Here is a 21331-nt window from a genome sequence, read left to right as displayed (position 1 = left end):
GACAGTCTTTTTCTTTTGAGTTTTTAGACCTCCCCATCCTCACCCCCAAAACAGTTTTGCCTGCGTGGAGCCCAGGTGTCTTAGGGTTTCTATTCCTGCACAAACATCATGACCAAGAAGCAAGTTGGGGAGGAAAGGGTTTATTCAGCTTACACTTCCACATTGCTGTTCATCACCAAGGAAGTCAGGACTGGAACTTAAGCAGGTCAGGAAGCAGGAGCTGATGCAGACAGAGGCCATGGAGGGATGTTCTTTACTGGCTTGCCTCCCCTGGCTTGCTCAGCCTGCTCTCTTATAGAACCCAAGACTACCAGCCCAGGGATGGTCCCACCCACAAGGAGCCTTTCCCCCTTGATCACTAATTGAGAAAATGCCTTGCAGCTGGATCTCATGGAGGCATTTCCTCAACTGAAGCTCCTTTCTCTGTGATAACTCCAGCTGTGTCAAGTTGACACAAAACCAGCCAGTACCCCAGGCTAGCCTCAAGCACCCATGGCACTGAATGAACTTTGGGGGTCTTCTTGCTCTCACCACCCAAGCATTAGTTACGACGCTTGAGGTCACACGGGGCTGAGAATCGAACTCAGGGCTTCACCCCTCCCTACTGGGCAGGGGAGCTAGGAGGTCACTGTCACACACTCCGTTCCTGGTGCTAGTAACAAGGAACTGCTGCCTCTGTTTGCCCCATGCCTGCAACTCCGGCTTTGTTTGTTTGCTTGTTTGTTTGAGACAGGGTTTCTCTGTGTAGCCCTGGCAGTTCTAGAACTTACTCTGTAGACCAGGCTGGCCTCGAACTCAGAAATCCGCCTGCCTCTGCCTCCCGAATGCTGGATTAAAGGGGTGCGCCACCACGCCCGGCGGGACTCTGGCTTTCTGCTTGTGACTTGCCAGGCACCCAGAGGACCTGCCCTGTGCTTTTGCCTTTTTATCTTGAGGCATGATCTCCCTAAGTTGCCAAGGTAGGGCTTAAGCTTGTGATCCCCCTGCCTCAACCCCGAGGAGCTGAGATTATAAATCTGTGCACTGGGGCCCGGCCGGCAGCTTAATACTGGGGACCATGAATCTGCCAGGTGGCTCTAAGAAGCAAGAGTCTGTGCCCAGAGGGGAAAGGGAGGAAGCTAATGTGTGTGTGTGTGTGTGGAGGGGGGGGGGGTCTTCACTCATCACCTCCCTCCCCGGGCTGAATGTAGACAGGAGGGAAAGCCTACTCTCGACTCTGCCCATGCCTCAGCCTTGCCATTCCATCCAAATGTACATTTGCTCTCTGGAGTGGACATTTATGGGACCAGTCTTCTGGATAGTCCCCAAGGTCACAACACATGTCCAGCCCTCTCTTCCCTAGCTTCTCTCAGTTTTAGCATCTGTCTTCTTGTGACTCTGAGAGGATACACAGGATCTCCAGGTATTGATTTATTTAATGTATTTACTATTGATTTGAACTAACTTTCTTTTCAATTAAACTTTGGGAACAGATGTTATTCGTGAGGATGTCTGTGTGTCTGTGCTTGTTATACATCCCTGGTGCCCAGGGAGGTCTGAAGAGGGAGTTGGATCCCTTGGAACTGGAGTTCCAGACGGTTGTGAGCCACCGTGTGGGTGCTGGGAATTGAACCCCTGGTCCTCTGCAAGGGCAACGAAAGCTTAGCTGTTGAGCCATCCCGCTAGCATCCCTGGGTCCCATCTTTTCCTGAGTGCCCTGAACTTGGTATGTCGCTAAGGATGATCTAACTCCTGATCTTCCTTCCCCCATCTCCCCAACCAACCACCCCAGGTTTATGGTTCTGGAGCTGTAACTCAGGGCTTCCTGAATCCTGAAAAGGCTCCCTACACCAACCGAGCCCCGTTCCCCGTTCCCAGCCTAGCATTGCTACGTCTGTTTGTCAGGGAGGCTGAGACTGCAGAGTCTAAGTCCTACTTTGCATGGATCCTAAACCATTGCATGCCTGACCCTGCCTGAGGCCCCCACTCAGGGACCTTCTGTGACAGTGGCCACCGTTTCTGAGTGCCACGTTCTCCGCTGGCTCTCTCTAAGCTGGCAGGTCTGAGTGTGTGGTGTTCATGGACCTGAGTGGAGAGGACAGCAGTTGTGTCCTGTCCTTACAAGAGCGGTGGCCAATCTGGCTTCATTGCTCTTCCTTGGAGCTCAGCCAGGTAGAGAGAGGCTCTTCTGCTGTGGCGCCCTGACTTCAGCTGGCCCCAGTGAGACATGGGAGCCACTGATCACTCGGGATTAGCTCCCTCGGGATTAGTCTCATTGTCTCTCTCATCCTTGTGTACTGAGCTCTGCCAGGTTTTTAGAAAACACTGTTCTCGTAAAATCTGCACATTGAGATTGATACTTGAGTGGGTCTGGTTTTTAGCTTTCTGAGACAGTCTTATGTAGCAGGGGCTGGCCTCAAACTTGCTATGTGACCAAAGATAACCTTGGACCCCCATCCTCCTACCTTACTTAGCATCTTGGTATCCAGGGTGAAAGAGAGGCTGAGGCAGGAGGATGGTGAGTTTGAGGCCAGCATGGGCTATATGGTAACTTCTAGGACAGCCTGGGCAGTAAAGGGCAAGCAATCCTATCTCAATAAGAACAGTAGTGGAGCAGGTAAGATGATCTGTGGCTAAAGGCATCTGTACACAAGCCTGATGATCTGAGTTTGCTCCCTAGAACGGACAGAGAGGAGAGAACCAAGCTGCCATTTGACGCCCACATGCATGCATGTCTCAACACACATACACACACACCAATCAGTCAATAAAATTAAGACATAATTTTAAAATTTTAGCAAAAATTAAGGACACATCAGGGTCCTTCTAGAAAGAGCGGGGGTGGAGATGGTGGTACCTCATGGCAGTATGTATTTTGAAGGGGCAAAGGTACGGACTGATGGAATTTCTGCAGACATTGTCTTCCCCACTTGGCAGGTCGCTGTCCCAAACCTCAGCGAAGCCGTGCAGGACGCGGACCTGCTGGTGTTCGTCATCCCTCACCAGTTCATCCACAAGATCTGTGATGAGATCACGGGCAGGGTGCCCGAGAAGGCCCTGGGGATCACCCTCATCAAGGTAGGTACGGGTGCAGAGCGGAGGACTAGGCAGGTCCTGGGACCTGGTTCCTCCTGAGTTCATTGCCTATTTCCTCTGCTTGAGAAGGTATATCAGGCACCTTTCTCACCAGCCATGACTAAACACATGACAGGAAGCAACATCAGTGGAGAGAGGTTGATTTTGGCTCACTGTTTGAGGCAAGATGGTCCATTATGGCCAGGGAGACCAGGCAGGCCTGGCTGAGGGCAGCAGCAGCTCACAGACCACGAGGCCGAGACTGTGGAACGTGGCATCAGCTGGCCTGCTGAGTTTCCATTGTGTTTCATTTTGTGTTGTGATGGATGCTGGCACTCATTACCTTGTGCCTGCCCGGCGAGCACTCAGCACTGAGTGATATCCCTCCCCAGCCTCTTAATTTCTTATTCAGCCTGGGACTCTGGCCACCATTTTCAGGACAGCTGTTTCTCTCTTAGTTAATCTTCTCCAACATTCAGGTGGGCATTACCAGTGACTGGTCTAATCAGGGTGACAGTTGACATTAACCATCCATGATGGGTAAGATGGCTTGGTGGGTCAAGGCGCTTTCTGTGAGTCTTGAAGATCTGAGTTCAATCCCTGGCACCACAGCCGGGAAGGTTGCAGTGTTTTGGGGGATTTTTTTGTTTTTGGTTTTGGTTTTGTTTTGTTTTGTTGGTTTTTCGAGACAGGGTTTCTCTGTGTAGCCCTGGCTGTCCTGGAACTCACTCTGTAAGACCAGGTTGGCCTCGAACTCAGAAATCCGCCTGCCTCAGCCTCCCGAGTGCTGGGATTAAAGGCGTGGGCCACCACGCCCGGCGGTTGTGGTGGTTTTTACTCATCTTCATCTCCAGGTGAAAGGTCTCTTCCCTTCACTTAATTGATTTTCTAGGTATTCTTATAGGTACATGGTTTCTTCATCTAGACTTCCAAAAACAAGTCCACAAACTTTACCGCCCAGCTAGTGGTGGGGTCTGTCATAATAATGGATTCTGAACTTTTCATTTTGGAAGTCCTTGCGTCAGGGAACAGAGAAGAATCAACATACATGTGTCCGTGTATGTGAGTTTCTAACCTAGTTATGCAGCATCGAGCCAAACCACGTAGATGAACATTGCGGTGCTGTATGTATCAGCTTTCAAAGATGGGCACACTAATGTTGTGTAATGGTGGGATAGTTACATGTGATAAAATGATCAAGAATGGAGGGGTGGACTGGAGAGGTGGCTCAGTGGTTAAGAGCACTCATTGCTCTTGCCGAGGGTTAAAGTTTTGTTCCTAGCACCTACCAGGAGGTGCCTGTCTTTAACCCCAATTCCAGGGGAACCTGATGCCCTCTTCTGGCCTTCTTGGGAACTGCACACATGTGGTAGACAGTTATGCTCACAGGCAAAACACTTAAAAATGAATAAGAGAAAATTGTGTGAGGCGGTGAAGACATTCAGGATGGCTGTTCTGTCAGCTGGGAGGAGGGTAAGGAGAAGAAGAGGAACATGGAGAGAGGACCCCCCCACACCATCTCCACCTCACAGAAGCCACGCACTATTCACTGTCGATAATGGACGTAACTAAACTGGGGCTGTCCCTGGTGCCTGAAGCTGACTTTAGGCTTAGCATATGATAGCAATTGTGACCTCCCCGATATCCCAGTACCTGCTCCTTATCAGTGGGAGCCGCCAGAGCCCTGGCAAGTGCCACAGGTCTGTGTGCTCTCAGGGCCTTCCAGGCCGCAGCTCCCATTCTGCATAGCAACCTTGACAGTGTTGGGGGAGAGGTCTCCTCACACCATGGCCAGCCGAGTGTCAAGAGATAAAAGGCAGTCTGGTTCAGTGGGATTCAGTGGTGGTTTATTTTAGGCATAATCTAAGCATAGCAGGATTGGAAGATAAAACTTCCTGGTGATAATGAACTCAATCCCATGTGTACAACAAAGCATAAGACTTGACTGTCAAAACTTTGTAAAACACATGTGACATCGCCCATAAAGATGGATTCTATAGATTGATTGAGAAAAGCAAGCTCCTGGTAAGGATGTGGGAGAGAGAGGACCTGGGGTTGTCTCACGACATGAACAATGCAAAGGTCACCAGGCTATTAACCACATCTCTTCCCAGCCATCTCAATGGAAAACCGGTTATGTGTCTCTCCCTTTGAGACATCCCTGTGCGTTTAATATTCCTGGTCCCCTAGTGCTTATCAGCGGCGAACACAGACACTTCTGTGCCCCCCCCCAACACACACACACATACACACACCATCTTACCCAAAGCAAGTTGCTTCATTCTGTCCTCTGTGCGTGATAGAAAGTTTCACTCTGTAGCCCAGGCTGACTTCCAACTTTCTATGTGGCCAAGGCTGGCCCTGGACTCCATGCAGTCCTCCTGGATTACAGGTATGGTGGGGTCACCGGTGTGAGTCCCCACGTCCAACTATGATTACTTACAGAACAACTGTCTTTTGCCTAATTGATTTGCAAACCTCCCCTGACTCGTCTGAACCCCTCTAGGGCATAGATGAGGGCCCTGACGGGCTGAAGCTAATCTCTGACATCATCCGAGAGAAGATGGGGATCGACATCAGTGTGCTGATGGGGGCCAACATCGCCAGTGAGGTTGCTGCGGAGAAGTTCTGCGAGACCACCATTGGTGAGCCTGCAGAGGGAGGGCCCCGGCTGTGCTGGGTGCTTAGGGAGAGCTGTTCCTGCCCCCACTTGGTTCTTCCCAGCTCTGGCTGGGGGCTCAGGGCCTCATGTGCTGCACATGGCCTGCCTATAAATAAACTCAGGCCTGTAATCCTCCATGGGGCACTGGGGAGATGGTTCAATAGGTAAACTGTCTGCTGCGTGTCCAGATCCCTAGAAAAAGCTGCCACAGCACTGGTTGCCTGTAATCCCAGAGCTGGGAGGTGGGGACTGGAGGATGCCAGGGGGGTTGCTGGACAACTAGCCTCCCCAGTCAATGAGCTGCAGGTTCCATGAGAGACCCTGCTTCTGAAAACCACTGGAGGTGCAGGAGAGATGGCTCAGCACTTGTTCTTGTAGAAGAGCCTGGTTTAACTCTCAGCATCTATATGGAGGCTCAGAAATGCCTGTAACTTCGGTTCGAGGGGATCCAATGCCCTTTCCTGGCCTCCATGGGCACTAGGTATATACACATTTATAAATAAATAAAACATGTAAAAATAACAATATGGATATGAGTTACTGAAGAAGACACCTACTATTGACTTCTGGCCTCTGTGCCTTCAGAGATATCTGTATGTACATGGACGGGGTATATACACTTAATGCAGCCGCCCCCAGAAGCCAGAGATGTTGGACAATTCTGGAGCTGGATTTAGTGGCAGGTTTAACCACTAACATGGCTCCTGGGAATTGAACTCAGTCCTCAGTAAGTTCACTGAGCTACACCCCCACCTGCTGGTCTCCGGGTTGGTGACATTAAGGAACAGCTGCGGTTTTAACTGTAAAGTCGGAAGTCTCTGTCCCGAGTGTGAATTCTCTGGAGGAGAAAATCAGGATAATTTAGAGCACCAGATGGCAATGCTGTCGTCGAGAATCTGCTGCCCCCTTGTGGTGAAGACGCCTTTCGTGCTCCTGATTTGACGAAGTCCTAGTGCTCTCTTAAGTGAAAATGATCCCATATTCATTCACAGAAGTCCTGCAAGGTCCACACACCTACACAGCTAACATTGTTCCTGACGTTATGTGATCTGAAAAATAATATGGAATGGGGATGGGTTGGCATCGATGGCCACCTCCACACGCACAAGTGAGCACCTTGTACCGATAAGACACACACACATTCACACACTCTTCATGTGAACACACACACACACACACACACGCACGCACAAGCACAACTAGCAAATGTCAGCTGACTTTGTAATTATGGGGCCCTAGCCCTGTTCCCACCAAGAGTGTTTTCTTTCAGATCGTTACTTAACTTTGCAGCCTGAGAGGACAGAGTGCAGAGTGTTTTGTCCTCAGAGGGGAGCTGGAGGAGGTTAAATCAAAGATCTACAAACTTGGCTGCTATCCGAGTCACCTGGGGAGCCTCACAAACGAGCCACGCTGCTCCACTCCAGAGCTATGATTTAATAGGTCTGAGCTGTGGCCTGGTTGCGAGTATTTTTAAAGCTCCCGGGTGGTAGTGTGTGCGGGCAGTCGTGGGAGCAGCTGGCCTCCCACCTGGAGGCAGGCAGAGCCTGGGGCCAGAGTCCCTTCTGGTGTCCTGATAGTTGCTGCTGGCTTGAGGGCAGCATTTACCTAGAAAGCCTTAAAGTCCTGAGTTTAGAACCCAGGAGGGGTTCACCTAAGCCACCTGCACCCCACCGGCCACAGATTTCATGTCAGGCATTATGGGTAAGGTTTTGCTATGGTTTGTTCTTACTTTGTTGCTATTGTTGTGTTTGGTATTTCTTCCTCTTTTTCTTTTCCTTTTTTGGTTTCTCAAGTCAGGGTTTCTCTGTGTAGCCTTGGCTGCCCTGGCTGTCTCTATAGGTCAGGCTGGCCTCAAACTCAGAAATCCACCTGCCTCTGCCTCCCAAGTGCTGGGATTAAAGGTGTGCGCCACCACCACTGCCTGGTGTGTTTGGTATTTCTGAGAGCAGTTTCCTCGTGTAGCCCAGGATAACCTCATGGTGGCTCTTGTATCAGCTCCACAGATACTGTGGTCACATGCAACATATCGGTCATCAGGACTGATTCCTTGTGGTCTGGCTTATTTCAGTTTTTTGGGACAGGGTCTCACTATATAGATCAGGCTGCCCTCCATTTCATAGAGGTCTACCTGCCTCTGCCTCCAGACAGTTCGCTGGGATTAAAGGTGTGTCATCATATCAGGCTGCTTCTACTGTTAAATCAAAGACATCCAAAACACACAAAGAATAAAAAGGAGCTGAGTGCATGAAAGCCAAGGGGCATCCAACCCAGCACATCCAGTGTGCTGCAGGGGGGAGTTGGGGGGGACATGGCTGTGTACCACACGCGTCCTCTTGACAGAATGCCCATCCTCCAACATTTGTGGACAGCACACTCTAAAACACATGGATCTTACATTCCATTTCGAGAAAAACCTTTTCATTTTTGATAAATTTAAAGTGCAGGGCTTAATTTTTTTCAAAATCAGCTAATTAATATTGTGAGGAGTTAGAGTTCCGCACCAAGCACACATGTTGAGGTCAGAACAACTTTCTGAAGAGCTGGTTTTCTTCCTTCCACCGTTCCATGGGCTCCATTTCTGTTATCTGAACTAAGGTTTACCCTTAAAAGAAATCACACCTTAAAAAGATTCCACAAGGCTGATTGGCTTGATTGCACTCTGTGGAGACTTGGTGTCACAGATCCAATTATTTTGGTCTAACTTTAAAGTCCTCTGTCCAGCCGAGTGCTAGCCACCTGTGTGTCTGCTCTAGCATCCTGGTAAACCCTTTTGAAATGTATCAACTTAACAGACCACTGGTGTCTACCATCCCAAAAGCTAAGGACATCTCCAGGTGGCACTGGGAACCTGTAACAGAGTTTTCTCCACTGTTGTAACCCCTCTTGATGTTCCCAGCAGTGTATTGAAAAGAGCTTGGACTCTTGGCTATAACAGGCTGCCGAGCCTATTGCCATGGTGGAGCATGGTATCTAGGGCAGCCTGAATCTGTGTTCCAGGTCATAGTCACTCACTGAAACTGTCATTCACTTAGACATGAGAGCTGAGGTTTTGTGTCCATAGCTATGTGCCTTCTATCTCTCTCTGTATTCGTGTGTGTGTGTGTGTGTGAAGCTCCTGTGTTACTTTTGTTACAAAAGTTAACACTCGGGGCTGGAGAGATGGCTCAGTGGTTAAGAGCACTGACTGCTCTTCCGAAGGTCCTGAGTTCAAATCCCAGCAACCACATGGTGGCTCACAACCATCTGTAATGAGATCTGATGCCCTCTTCTGGAGTGTCTGAAGACAGCTACAGTGTACTTACATATAATAATAAGTAAATCTAAACAAAAAAAAAGTTCTTCTAGACCTCTGCTAGGCATAGAAGTGGGCACAGGGACATCACTAATCAACCATTTGCTCTCCGACAGGCAGCAAAGTGATGCAGAATGGCCTTCTCTTCAAAGAGCTGCTGCAGACGCCCAACTTCAGAATCACTGTGGTAGACGATGCGGACACCGTGGAGCTTTGCGGTGCTCTTAAGGTATCCCACCCAGGGAAGGAGGTACTTAGGCTAGTGTTAGCTGTCTGACATGGAGGTACTGAGGCTAGACCAGTATAAGTGGTCTAACATGGGAGAGTGGGCTCTTGTTTTGACTGGCTGGTGTGTTGGTTCAGGTGTGTGTGTGTGTGTGTGCGCGCGCGCGCGCGCACGTGGACACACAGAAGTCAGGCCCATTTCCAGTGTTTGCCCTTCCTTGACTTCCACTTTATTTGAGACAGGGTTTCTTTGCCGCTTACCCTCAGGTACACCAGGCTAGCCCACAACCTTCCATGATTCTTTCTCATCACCCCTCTCCTGCCGTGTCCAATTTGACCTGGGTTCCGGGGTTAATTCAGTCGTCAGGCTTGCGTGACAGGTGCTTTCCCCCTGGGCCATCTCTGCAGCTGAGCTATACGCACTTGACATAGACTCCCGTGAAAAAGAGCAAGCCTTGCTCTTGGGTGCCCCTTCCAAGGTGGGGGCTCTAATATCAGTGAGCTGTGACCTTTTTAAATTGTGTTTAGATCCTTTTTATGCTTTGCTTGCATGTACATATGTGCGTCACATGCATGCCTGCTCCCCAGAGAGGTCAAAGAGAACATATCAGTCCTCCTTGAACAGGAGTTATGGGTGGTTGTGAATTGTCGACTTGGAAAATCTAATGCTTTGATTTGGTCAGGAATCTGCATGTCCAAATTCTAAAGGTCCTTGTCCCCAGTTGGTTTCTGATCAATAAAGATGCCAGTGGCCAATGACTGGGCAAAGGGAGATGGGGTGGGACCCCAGGATTTGCTTAGGCTAGGACATGGGGGGGGGGGGCGGTGTTGAGGAGAAATCACCATGAAATGATGGGAGCTACAGGAGATAAAGCCAAGGAGCCATATATCAATTCTGGGTAATTCTTACCCACAGGCCACTTCCCCATTTGGGCCTGGGAAAGCACGAGAAGGTTTAGGAAGAAGGTTTACCTTTGAGGTAGCTAAGGCATTTTAAAATTAGCTGGCATGTTTGCATCTTTTATTCAAGAATCCAGATAGCTCCTGGGCGGGTGTGGGGGCGCAACCCAAACTCACTGCTACAGACGTGTGGGTGCTGGAACCGAACCCAGGTCCTGTGCTAGAGCGGCTGCTGCTTAGAACTTAGAGTCATCGTCTCTTTGGCCCCAAATTGTAGTTTATTTGATAATTTTTTCAGATTTTGTTTCTTATTCATGTGTGTCAGTCTGAGTATGGGCACATGGGTGCGAATGCTCACAGAAGCCAGGAGGCAGCTCTGGATTCCCCATAGGTTTCAGGTGGTTGTGAGTCACCTGACCCGGGTGCCAGGAATTGAACTCAAGTCCTCTGTAAGAGCAGCAAGTGCTCTTAACCACTGAGCCATCTCTCCAGCCCCCATTTATTTGATTTTTATTTATGTGTATGTGTGTGTTCCTGCACGCTTGTCTGTGTACCATATGCATACAGTGCCCCGGGAGGCCAGAGGAGGACGTTGCATGCCTAGAAACCAGAGTACGGAAGGTTGTGAGCCGCCGCTTCATGTAGGCTGGGAATGGACTCTGGGTCCTCTGCAAAAGCAGCCCGTGCTTCTCACCCTGGGCCGTCCCTCTCACTTGTTCTGGGCGATGAGGACCTGGCAGCCCTTGTGTTTGGCTTCTCCGTTCCCTTTCCTCACCCAGGTGTTATCTTGAGTGGGAATCTGTTTCCTCTCTCTCCCCACTCTGCAGGTTTCTTGTTCCTTCTCATGTGGAACAGTTGTCTCCTGCTGATGAGGTTTCTGCAAAGAACACTTTGTCTTTGTTCTCTAGAGTGAAAAGAAGCAGTTTTTGATTGGCCAGTGACCAGGGATTGTCAGGAGACCAATCACAACATATTTAATTAGATGGTCAATCTGCCTCTAGCCCCAACTGCAGAAGGCAGCCTGCATCTACGAAGGAGAACTTTGTGCTGTCAGCGGGTAGGTCTGAGGATTCGGTGAGGAGAGAAGCAAGGAAGCAGGAATGGAGAAAAGCTGATCCAGGCTACTTAGCGTTCCTTCCACACGGGCAGTTGGTTTGTGAGTGTTGGTTGGTTGGTGGTTGATTTGTTGAGATCAGAGGGACATCAGATAGTCCGTTCTAGGCTCTAACTCAGTATGGAGCCCTATCTTTTTTTTTTTCCAAGACAGGTTTTCTCTGTGTAGTCCTGGCTGTCCTGGAACTCACTCTGTAGACCAGGCTGGCCTGGAACCACACCTGGAACTCAGAAATCCGCCTGCCTCTGCCTCCCGAGTGCTGGGATTAAAGGCGTGTGCCACCACACCCAGCCACCTTTTCCCTATCTTAAGTGTTCACTCCACGCCTATCACTGTCTGTCTGACTGTCTGTCTGTCTGTCTGTCTGTCGGAATGGACTCCTGTTGCTGGAGTTTGGGATGTTGCTGTACTAGCTCAATGGCCCCATTCTGGCAAGAGTGGTCTGTGAGGGTCTCATGTAGAAACGTTGCCCAAAGCAGTAGCTTCTCACTGTCTTAATTAAGACTAGGTCAAGGGAAACATTTCTGTATTTGCCCCCTCTCTCCTGAGGGAGGAAGCTAAGGAAGGGGGCTACAACAGCTACTTCCATGAGGCAGGACTGGTTGACCCTGCCTATTTGAGGGTGCAAAATGGATGACTCTGGGCAAAGCCACCTCCCAAGTCTGGTGCCCTCAATTCAGTCTTTGTGGTCCATGTGGCGGGAGAACTCATAGTTTCCGTCCGATCTCCACACAGGCCCTGTAGCATGCACCACGCACACTAAATATATACACACTACATAAAGAAATGTCCTTCATGTCTTGTTGTTTGTATTTTTTGAGGCAAGGTTTCTCGGTATAGCCCTGGCTGTCTCAGAACACCACATGTAGTCCAGGCTGGCCTCACAGAGATCTCTGGGATTAAAGTTGTATGCCACCACACCTGGCTTTGTTAAAGGTAATTTCTTTAGAAGGAGGGGGTGGCAGTGATGTCGCACTGCGCAGGCAGGCGCAGGCGGAGGCAGGAGGAGCAGAAGTTCAAGGTCATCCTTGGCACACTGGGAGTCAGAAGCCAGTCTCCCTTCCCCCTTGACTTCTCAGTGTCCATTCCCCGTTTAATCCAAAATTGCTTCTGGAGTTGGAGCAGCTGGGAAGGGACCCGGCAGCTGACATCTGATTGCCTGTTTCCAGTGAGATTTGCTGAGGAAGCACCGACAGGAAGAGGAGCACCCACCCCTCTTCCTCAGGAAGTCTACATCTTCTAGTCAGAATTAAAAACCGGCTTTTAGATTTAACCCTGAGGTCACAGAATACAAAGCACATTTAAAAACTTCGAACAAGCTAAAGACTTGGGCTGCCAGGCGGCAAGTATCTCTGCATCTCTGTGCAGGGGAGGTGGGGGGCGGGGGGCGGCTTTTCCAGCTCTGTGCTGACAGGGCCTTTTCCACAAGTCAACAAGGCCCTGGCTTTGGTGTTACTTTGGGGTGAGATTTTTATGGCTTTTAATAGTCGTCTATTAAAGTAATAATGACCACTCAACAGCAGGGGACCTTGTGAACGCCTAATTGCTCAGCATTGGCCACAAGCTGCACAAAGCTGTTTTTAAGTGACTGGATATTGTGGGTTGCCGGTGGGGAGATGGTGTGAAATCCCACTCAGAACGAGAGGTGCTGGGTGAGGGGATTCTCAGTGGATGGTTCCAGAAAGCTTCTGTTGGGAACTGATGTGCTCCTGGCTGGGCACCTGAGATCCGGATTGTGCCTGCTGTGGGACAGAAGGTGTGTGTGAGAGAGAGAGGCAGGTGAAGGCAGAGGGGGCACCAAGGGCCCTGGTGGCCCCTTGTTATCCATCCCTGAGGGTTATCCTCATTCCTTGAGCCTGAATCAGGACTGGAGATTTGAAAGACTGAGACGTGGGGACTTTTTCCTGTTGAGTCAGGCCATGGTATCCCATCCACAAATAAGAGATAATCCAGAGTAAGTGGCCTGGGTATCCTTTTTCTGTCCCCACCGCTGTCTCACAGTCCCGGGTGGGTGCCCCTCCTGGTGTTCACCCTTCCCCTTTGGCAGAAGGACCAAGGCTCAGACTCCATCAGTGTGACCCAGCCCTTCCCCAGTTTTCTAGTTTTGTGAAAGTAGACGATTTGAGCCCTGACCACCTGGCTCGAGGCACCATTGAAGCCATTGCCCCTCTGGGCCCTGGGGAACCTGGGGAAGGGTTTAACCTGTCTTCCCCAAACCATAGCATTTCTAGCTGTGGCCAGTTTACAGCAGATTTGCCTGAGCAGAGGGATAATAACTTTTGTAGCGGAGCAGACCACTCGGCTACTGTTCAAACATGCTCTACCTGGCTCGCTGGTTTTATTTATGTTTTGAGCTGGGTAGGTGCCCAGGGTCCTATTAGAAGAGAGTTAGCCTGCCCAAGGCGCTGGTGGGGAAGTTAGGAACCCGGAAGCTTTGAGATAGTCCAGACTAGGCAGAAGAGACATGAGTGGGGTTTGAGGTTCCCAGGCTTGGGGTCCTAAGAGAGCCACAAGGAGGGAGCAGCCATGGGGCCAGTGAATCATGAAAACATGGCATGAAAGATTTGCCCAGATGGAACATGGCAAATTCTAAAATGGGGTTATTGGTAGGGAAATAGATTCTCATATCAAAGAGGGTAGATAGCTGCCCAGCTCTAGTGTTGAATAAGGCTTTTATAAAAATAAAAGTTGTATGATTTTTGGGGGGGGATCTGGGAACCGAAGAGATAAAAGGAGTGGTAGACTATTGGATGGATCACAGGGCCCCCAGTGGAGGAGCTAGAGAGAATACCCAAGGAGCTAAAGGGATCTGCAACCCTATAGGTGGAACAACATTATAAACTAACCAGTACCCTGGAGCTCTTGACTCTAGCTGCATATGTATCAAAAGATGGCCTAGTCGGCCATCACTGGAAAGAGAGGCCCATTGGTCTTGCAAACTTTATATGCTTAAGTACAGGGGAACACCAGGGCCAAAAAGTGGGAGTGTGTGAGTAGGGGAGTAGAGGAAAGGGTATGGGGGACTTTTGGGATAGCATTGGAAATGTAAATGAGGAAAATACCTAATTAAAAAAAAACTGTAAAAAAAATAATAATGACTATTAAAAAAAAAAAAACCTTGGATTGAGATGAAATGTTTTCTCTGCTCCTTGTCTTTGGTGAGACCACCTCAGGTAGCATCATCAAGAGGTAGCAAGGTAACCCCCAGAAGAATCACACGGCCTGTTGGACCTCCAGAAAGAGGTCTTAATTCTGGAATTAAAGACATGGGGCACCAAGCCCAGCCTAGCACTCAGTTTTGATTTAGAAAGAAAGAAAGAAAGAAAGAAAGAAAGAAAGAAAGAAAGAAAGAAAGGGGGGAAGGGAGGGAGAGAGAGAGAACGAAAGAACGAACAAACGAACTTGAAAAGGTAAAACTAGTTTGTCCAGAGAGAATGTACCCAGGGGCTGCTGTCAGCTGGCCTGGCTCTCACTCAGGCTGATGCTCTGTACACTTGTGCCCACCTCCCACATTGCTCCCAATCCTGGCCAATTCAGGGCAGCTTGTGCTCCGTGCCAACTCTGCTTTGTGGTCTCCACAGAACATTGTTGCTGTGGGAGCTGGCTTCTGCGACGGCCTCCGCTGTGGGGACAACACCAAGGCGGCCGTCATCCGCCTGGGCCTCATGGAAATGATCGCTTTCGCCAAGATCTTCTGTAAGGGCCAGGTGTCCACGGCCACCTTCTTGGAGAGCTGCGGGGTGGCTGACCTCATCACCACCTGCTACGGAGGGCGGAACCGCAGGGTGGCAGAGGCCTTCGCCAGGACCGGGAAGGTACCCTGAACCCCAACCCTCTCGACTTGATACTCAGACCCCAGACTGGGAGAAATGAGGCCTGTCCCCAAAGAGATTTCCTATAATTTTGATACCCCTCCCCTGTTCTGTTTGCCCTGGCTGTGCTCACCAGAGTGTTCTAGCCCTTAAATGCTCTCATCTTTTTCTTTCTTTTCATAAGTTAGCATACAAAGTAACAGGCTTGCAATAGCATTTTCATAATTTAGGTTAATCCTCACACCCTCCTCCACCCCCTCCCCCCCAGCTTCCCTCTCCCCACCCCATCTGATTGCTCTGATTGCTCCCTTCTACTGCTGAAACTCCACCTCCCATCTTTGTATCACAGGCCTTCTCCCTCCTTTGCTCCCTTCTCAGAGCCCTTTTCTGGTCTCTGGTCATTGGCCTCTTTCCACACCACTCTAGCATAAATACACAGATATGAAAACTGGGCACTAGGAGGCCCAGCCACCCAACTCAAGGACCACCGTGTTGGATTAGGTCACCAGCGCTCCCATAAAGAGCTGGGTGCAGCCATATGAACCTGTAGTGTCAGTGCTGGGGAGGCAGAGACTGGAGGATTCCTGGTCAGCGAGCCCAGCTGAGTTGGTGAGCTTTGGGTTCAGGAAGGAAGGTGTCTAAGAAGATACATGACATCAACCCCTGACCTCTCCAGGCATGCATACACATGGGCATGGACACACCCACACACGCACACATACACGCATGCACACATACACGCACGCACACAGGCACATGCACGCACACACACAGGAGGTAAGAGCCTCACATGAGAGATCATGCACTCTTTGTCTTTCTGAGCCCTGGTGACTTCATTTAACGTCACACTTTCCAGTCCTGTTTGCCTGTAAATGTCACTCACAGTTTCATGTTTTCCTTATCCTTTCTTTGGCTGGAGATGGGACATCTCCACTCTCCTCACCTCCCTCAGAAGCAATAACTCTCACATGGAGGCTTTCTTTGACCTTTTCTTCTCAGACCATCGAAGAGCTGGAGAAGGAGCTGCTGAACGGGCAGAAGCTGCAGGGACCGCAGACCTCTGCGGAGGTGTACCGCATCCTGAAGCAGAAGGGGCTGCTAGACAAGTGAGTCCCCATTGCCTGGGCTGCTGGGCCTTGGACAGTCGCAGCGGGCGGATGAGGGGATGAGGCCTGGGTACTTAGGATATGACAGGAACTGTTTAGATTTCTATGTGATATGAACATCTCTGGTGGGAAATATCTATTACAGACAACTGATTTTAATTCATTAAAAAGAGCTGATTCTATAAATTAAGCATGCTATAGAATATGGAATTTTAGTCGAGTATGCCCAACATTTTCATATTGTGACATGACCTTGTCTACAAGGTTTACACTTGAACCTTGCAGCTCAGTAACAACAAAAAAAAATGCAAAAAAAAAAAAAAAGCCTCAATGTCTAAAATCAACTTATAATTTCTTGTGTTGGGCTATATTCTTAGCGTGGAAGGTGCTGTAGATACTCCTGCTAGGTTCTGGTTTGTTCTACAGATATTTACCTTTGTGGTTGGTTTGCTTTTAAAAAAGGGCCTCACAACATAACCCTGGTTGGCCTGGCACTCACTATATAGACGAGGGTGGCCTTGAACTCAGAGAAATCTGACTGCTTCTGCCTCCCAAGTGTTAGAATGTAAAGCGTGTGCCACCACACCCGGGTACTTTTGGTTTTTATGAAGAGATGTCAGTATGAGCTGGGTGTGGTGGTTCATGCCTGAAATTCCAGCATTGAGGAAACTCTGTCAGGTGGACTGCTACAAGTTTGAGGCTAGGTTAGTCTACAAAAAGAGTTCAAAGTCAGCCTTAGCTATATAGTAAGGCCATGTATTTTTAAAAGGCAAGGAGGGTGAGCTGTGCATGGCAGCACTTGTCTGACACCTTAGCACTCATCGGACTGAGCTGGGAGGATCAGGAATCCACTGCCAGAATTAGAAGCTAGCATAGGAAGTGCACCCCAGTGCAGCCCTGAGCCTCTTGCACCGAAACCAGACTTTGAAGGATTGGGTCTTTGTTCTTGTTTTAGCAGGTTAGGCTGTATACATCCTGGGTTATAAGGCCTGAATGATACTTCAGTCATGGCATTGGTTGTGCTATACTGTCTGTGGGCCTGTTACAACACACACACACACACACACACACACACACACACACACACACACTCACACGCTCCAAGAGGCGTGGAGCACAGCCTAACATGTCCTTCCTACCCCTCTAGGTTTCCCCTCTTCACTGCAGTGTATCAGATCTGCTATGAAGGCAGGCCTGTCACGCAGATGCTGTCTTGCCTGCAGAGCCACCCAGAGCACATCTGAAGGAAGTCAGGCAGCCATCAGGAACAGCTCTGCCGTGCCCACTGGAGGACCACCAGGAATCCGGGGCTTGGCAGTGGGATCCTGCTGAACTGTACTCCAAATACATCCAAATTGTTACAGCTTTGTCTCTGTGCCAGGAGAAGCACTCCTCCACTGGCTAAGATGTGTCGGGTAACAACTACAGATACACACGCACATGAGTGAATGTGTGTGAGAGTGTTTGTGTGTGTATGTGTGTGTGTGTATATACAAGTGTGCACCTTTCTCATTCTGTGAGTGTTTCTCTGAACCCAAATCAGGTGTCTATTGATCACATTTTAAATTTCCCCTCCAGGGCAGCTTGTGAGGTTAGAACTAACTCAGCTAAATTTTATGGCTGTGACTCATTTATATGCAAGCGAAGGGAGGAACTGGGATCTTTCCCTCTGAAACAGTTATCCAGCATTAAAATGGTCTGCATATGTGTGCGTTTGAAGACCACCACACTTTTAAACAGCATCTCAGAGCCAGCAGCATGAACTCCTGGGTTGTGGATTGACAGCTTATCAGGTGTTTTAATTGGATACTCCACAGACAGGTGTCTTCTTGATACAGAGACCACATTTCTTGCCTCTTTCCTCTTCATTCACTGCTAGAATGGGCTTTCATACAGACCCAGCAAGGTAGAGGAGGAACATCCCTGCAGTGGCTGACGTTTCCCCTGGGGACACTTCATTATGCTCTTGCTAGGTGGGCTTTTTTTTGCAACTGTGTCTCTTCAGGCTTGTGGAAGGAACCCTCCAGGGGGCCACTGTCACTTCTCATGTAAGGAGCCATAGCTGTACCTGGTTACCCGGGGACATTCCTCCATCCCTCCAGGATGGGACCTGCTAGGATGTCCCTGGGCCTCTCTGACCTGGCTGTTTGTAGGAATGATATGTTCAGCCTTTCCTGAGGGCCAGGAGGGCTACCTGCCTTGGAGATTTGTGTGGCAAAGTGGGAAAGTCACCACCCCACGTGGTGTCCCCAGTCAGCGGGGGCATTTCACTCTTAAGAAAGAAGGTTCCCAGGCCTCACAAATGAATCCAGTGTTTCCATATGCCTTCTATGCATTTCAAATGCTCACTACAGCAGAGAGCCACTGCACTAGAGAATTTACAGCCTTTGCCGAACAATGCTCTATAAAAGTGTCCTGGAGTCTCCTGGCTGAGCCAGGTGGACCCTGGAATGGCCAGGTAAGTTTGGCCATCCCAGCTGCCTGACTCTTCACTTTCCTAGAGTGGGGAGGGATCCTGGATGCTAGGAACCCACTAAGCTAATATGTCCCAAATACATTAGACTATGAGAGGGTTTTTTGTTGTTGTTGTTGTTTTGGTTTTTTACTAGAATATTAACTAAAATTTCTAGAGAATACTCCTATAGAGTGAGGTGACCCTCACTCTCCACAGGAATTTGAGATGACTAACTTCCTGTGAGAGTTCTATGTAGCCTGGGCTGGCCTTGAATTTGTCACCTTCTTGCCTCTGTCTCCTGAGTGGCTTGGGTTTTGCAGTTCTGACCTAATCCCTGAGAAAGCTTTCAGGATACAGGGTCAGGCACAGACAAGGGGATGTCGACCTCAATGAAACGCACACTATATGGAGTGAGTGCTTTGGATGCTAGAATTAGAACACAAATGATTTTATCTTTATTTAAAAACCAGGCGTCCCACGGGGGTGGAAAGAGCATACGGAGGTCATTGTCTTGTGCTTTAGCTTATGAGAGTTTCCACTTCCCCTCCCTCCTCCTGGGTTTGGTTGCTCCCACCCTACTCTACATCCCTTCCATAACTGAAAATTATTGTAAAATAAATTTTTATGAGAATTTTTAAAACTGTCCAAGAAGACTTTTTGGAGCATTATAAAGTTCCACACCTAAAACGCACAGCAGGCTGAATATTTCAGTTTTCATAATGATGTCAATCAATTTTTTTCTTGCCTCCTAAGTCTTTTAAAAACAAAACTCTGTACATATGTAACAAAGAGTTACTTTTTAAGATATCCAAAGGGCTGAGAGCTACCGCGGTGTCTACAAAGTAGCACAATGCAGAATTGTTAATGTGTTTTGCATCTTCATGTACATTCACCCTCTCTCTGGCCTGGTACTTCCGCTTTCCCTAATGAATGACCTTACTGACTGACATCCCCCTGAAGTCAGCGGATGTGCTTATAATCCACCCAGGAGGGAAACAGGTAAAATTCTTGTTTGTGCTCTGAAGGCCAGAGGCATTACTGTATGAGTTACCTATTTTTGTAACCTTGTAACCACCTGCTGATTGGTGTTTCTTGGCGATAGGCTCAGAGACACCTAGATTAGAAACTTCACCTGTGAATGTAAAACTAAGCTCTTGCCTTGCTACTCTCCTCTCCACCGCAGTTTTGGACAAATCTCTGGAAACCCACCCCTGGGGCAGAGCCTGCCTTCTGGTGTTTTCATAGCTGGCCTAGGAAGGGTGCTGTGGTGAGATCTCAGTGTCTAAACAGAATTGTTTCTCTGCCACTTCTGACTGGCTGGCCTCCTACTTCCATATGTACTGTATTTGTTTACGGACTGTAGGTGGGTGTATAGTGTAAAGGCTTGGTTTAATAAACACAACCTCTCAGACCTGTTCCATGGAGCCTACTTTTCCTTTCTTGTTTTTATAAATTATTATTGGGGTGTGCTGTACAAAATTGTGTCTCTGTTCTTACCTACCCAAGACATTCTTTGATTGGCTTTAATAAAAAATCAGATGGCCAATTAGCTGGGCACGAAGTGGAAGGTGGGACTTCCTGGGAGGGAGAAAGGAACTCTGGGAAGGAGGAGGCACGAGGGGAGACAAATATGACTTTGGTACTAGAAAGTAGCCACATGGCTGGATAGGGCTGGGTGGTTGGGTTAACCTAGATGAGTCAGTTGAGAGTCTGCCCAGGTAAGGCCTAAAGCTTTGAAATATTAAAAGTCTCTGATTATTTGAGGAAAATTGGATAACAAATAATTGCCGTTGTATTCATTTCCAGCATTAATAAATACAGAATTTTAATATTTACATTATAACTTGATTGCTGTATTTTATAGGTATGGATGTATTTGGCCTGCATGTATGTATGTATGTATGCACACTATGAGTGTGCCTGATGCCCACAGAGGTTAGAAGAGGGCACTGGGTCCCCTGGAACTGGAGTTACAGATGGTTTCAAACTTAGGTCCTCTGGAAGAACAGCAGCCAGTGCTCTTAACTGCTGGGCCGTCCCTCTGACCTCTCCGGTTTTCTGAGTCAGGGTATCCTGCAGCTCAGGCTAGTCTCAAACTTACTCCTTAGCTGCTGCAGGTGGCTTCCAGCTCCTGGTCCTCCAGTCTCTACCTCCCAGGCAGTTAGGATTACAGACCTGCACCTCCATGCCTGGTCCTTCTGTTCTCTACCTCCCAGGCAGTTAGGATTACAGGCCTGCACTCCATGCCTGCCTCCCTATTTCTTTCTCCTCATCCTCCTTTTCTAAGGCCAGCTTGTGGAAGTAGCTCTCTCCCTTCTATTGTGAGCTCTAAGAATTGAACTCGGGTTGTCAGCCTTGAATATAGCAAGTGCTTTAATCCACTGAGCTATCTCCACAGCCCCGTTTTCCTCTCTCCCTCTGCTCCTAATATAAGGCCCATGTAGACCAGGCTTAGACTAGGCTAGCCTCAAACAGAAATATGTCCCCTCTGGCTCCTTTGAGTTACATGCTTAGACCCGATTTTTTTTTAGTCCATTTAGGTCAGCTCTTACTTTAAAACATGAATTGTGTTGAATTTCTGAAAATTAAAGACGCTTTTTAAGAGAAATACTTCAGCCAAGCGTGGTGGCTTATGCCTGTAACAGGCTGGGGCGGTCAGCCGGGAGTTGGTTCTCTCCTGCTGTGTGTGTTTTAGGTATCAAACTTAAGTC

General features: G+C 48.9%; 1 protein-coding gene across 1 annotated transcript in view; it reads left to right on the top strand.

Moving 5' to 3' along the window:
• Nucleotides 1-20455, top strand: part of Gpd1l (glycerol-3-phosphate dehydrogenase 1 like) — a 34772-nt gene extending 14317 nt beyond the window's left edge. The window contains exons 3-8 of the mRNA XM_021172746.3: nt 2917-3057; nt 5561-5699; nt 9125-9237; nt 14829-15062; nt 16059-16165; nt 17313-20455. Coding sequence (XP_021028405.1) covers nt 2917-3057; nt 5561-5699; nt 9125-9237; nt 14829-15062; nt 16059-16165; nt 17313-17409 — 831 coding nt within the window. The 3' untranslated portion in view covers nt 17410-20455. The remainder of the gene's footprint in view (nt 1-2916; nt 3058-5560; nt 5700-9124; nt 9238-14828; nt 15063-16058; nt 16166-17312) is intronic.
• The last annotated feature ends 876 nt before the right edge of the window (nt 20456-21331 follow it).

The sequence above is a fragment of the Mus caroli genome, unplaced genomic scaffold (assembly GCF_978045245.1).
Source record: "Mus caroli unplaced genomic scaffold, Mus_caroli_1 scaffold_11, whole genome shotgun sequence".
NCBI lineage: Eukaryota > Metazoa > Chordata > Mammalia > Rodentia > Muridae > Mus > Mus caroli.
Note: the sequence above shows the minus strand (reverse complement) of the source record. Positions and strands in the feature narration are given on the sequence as shown.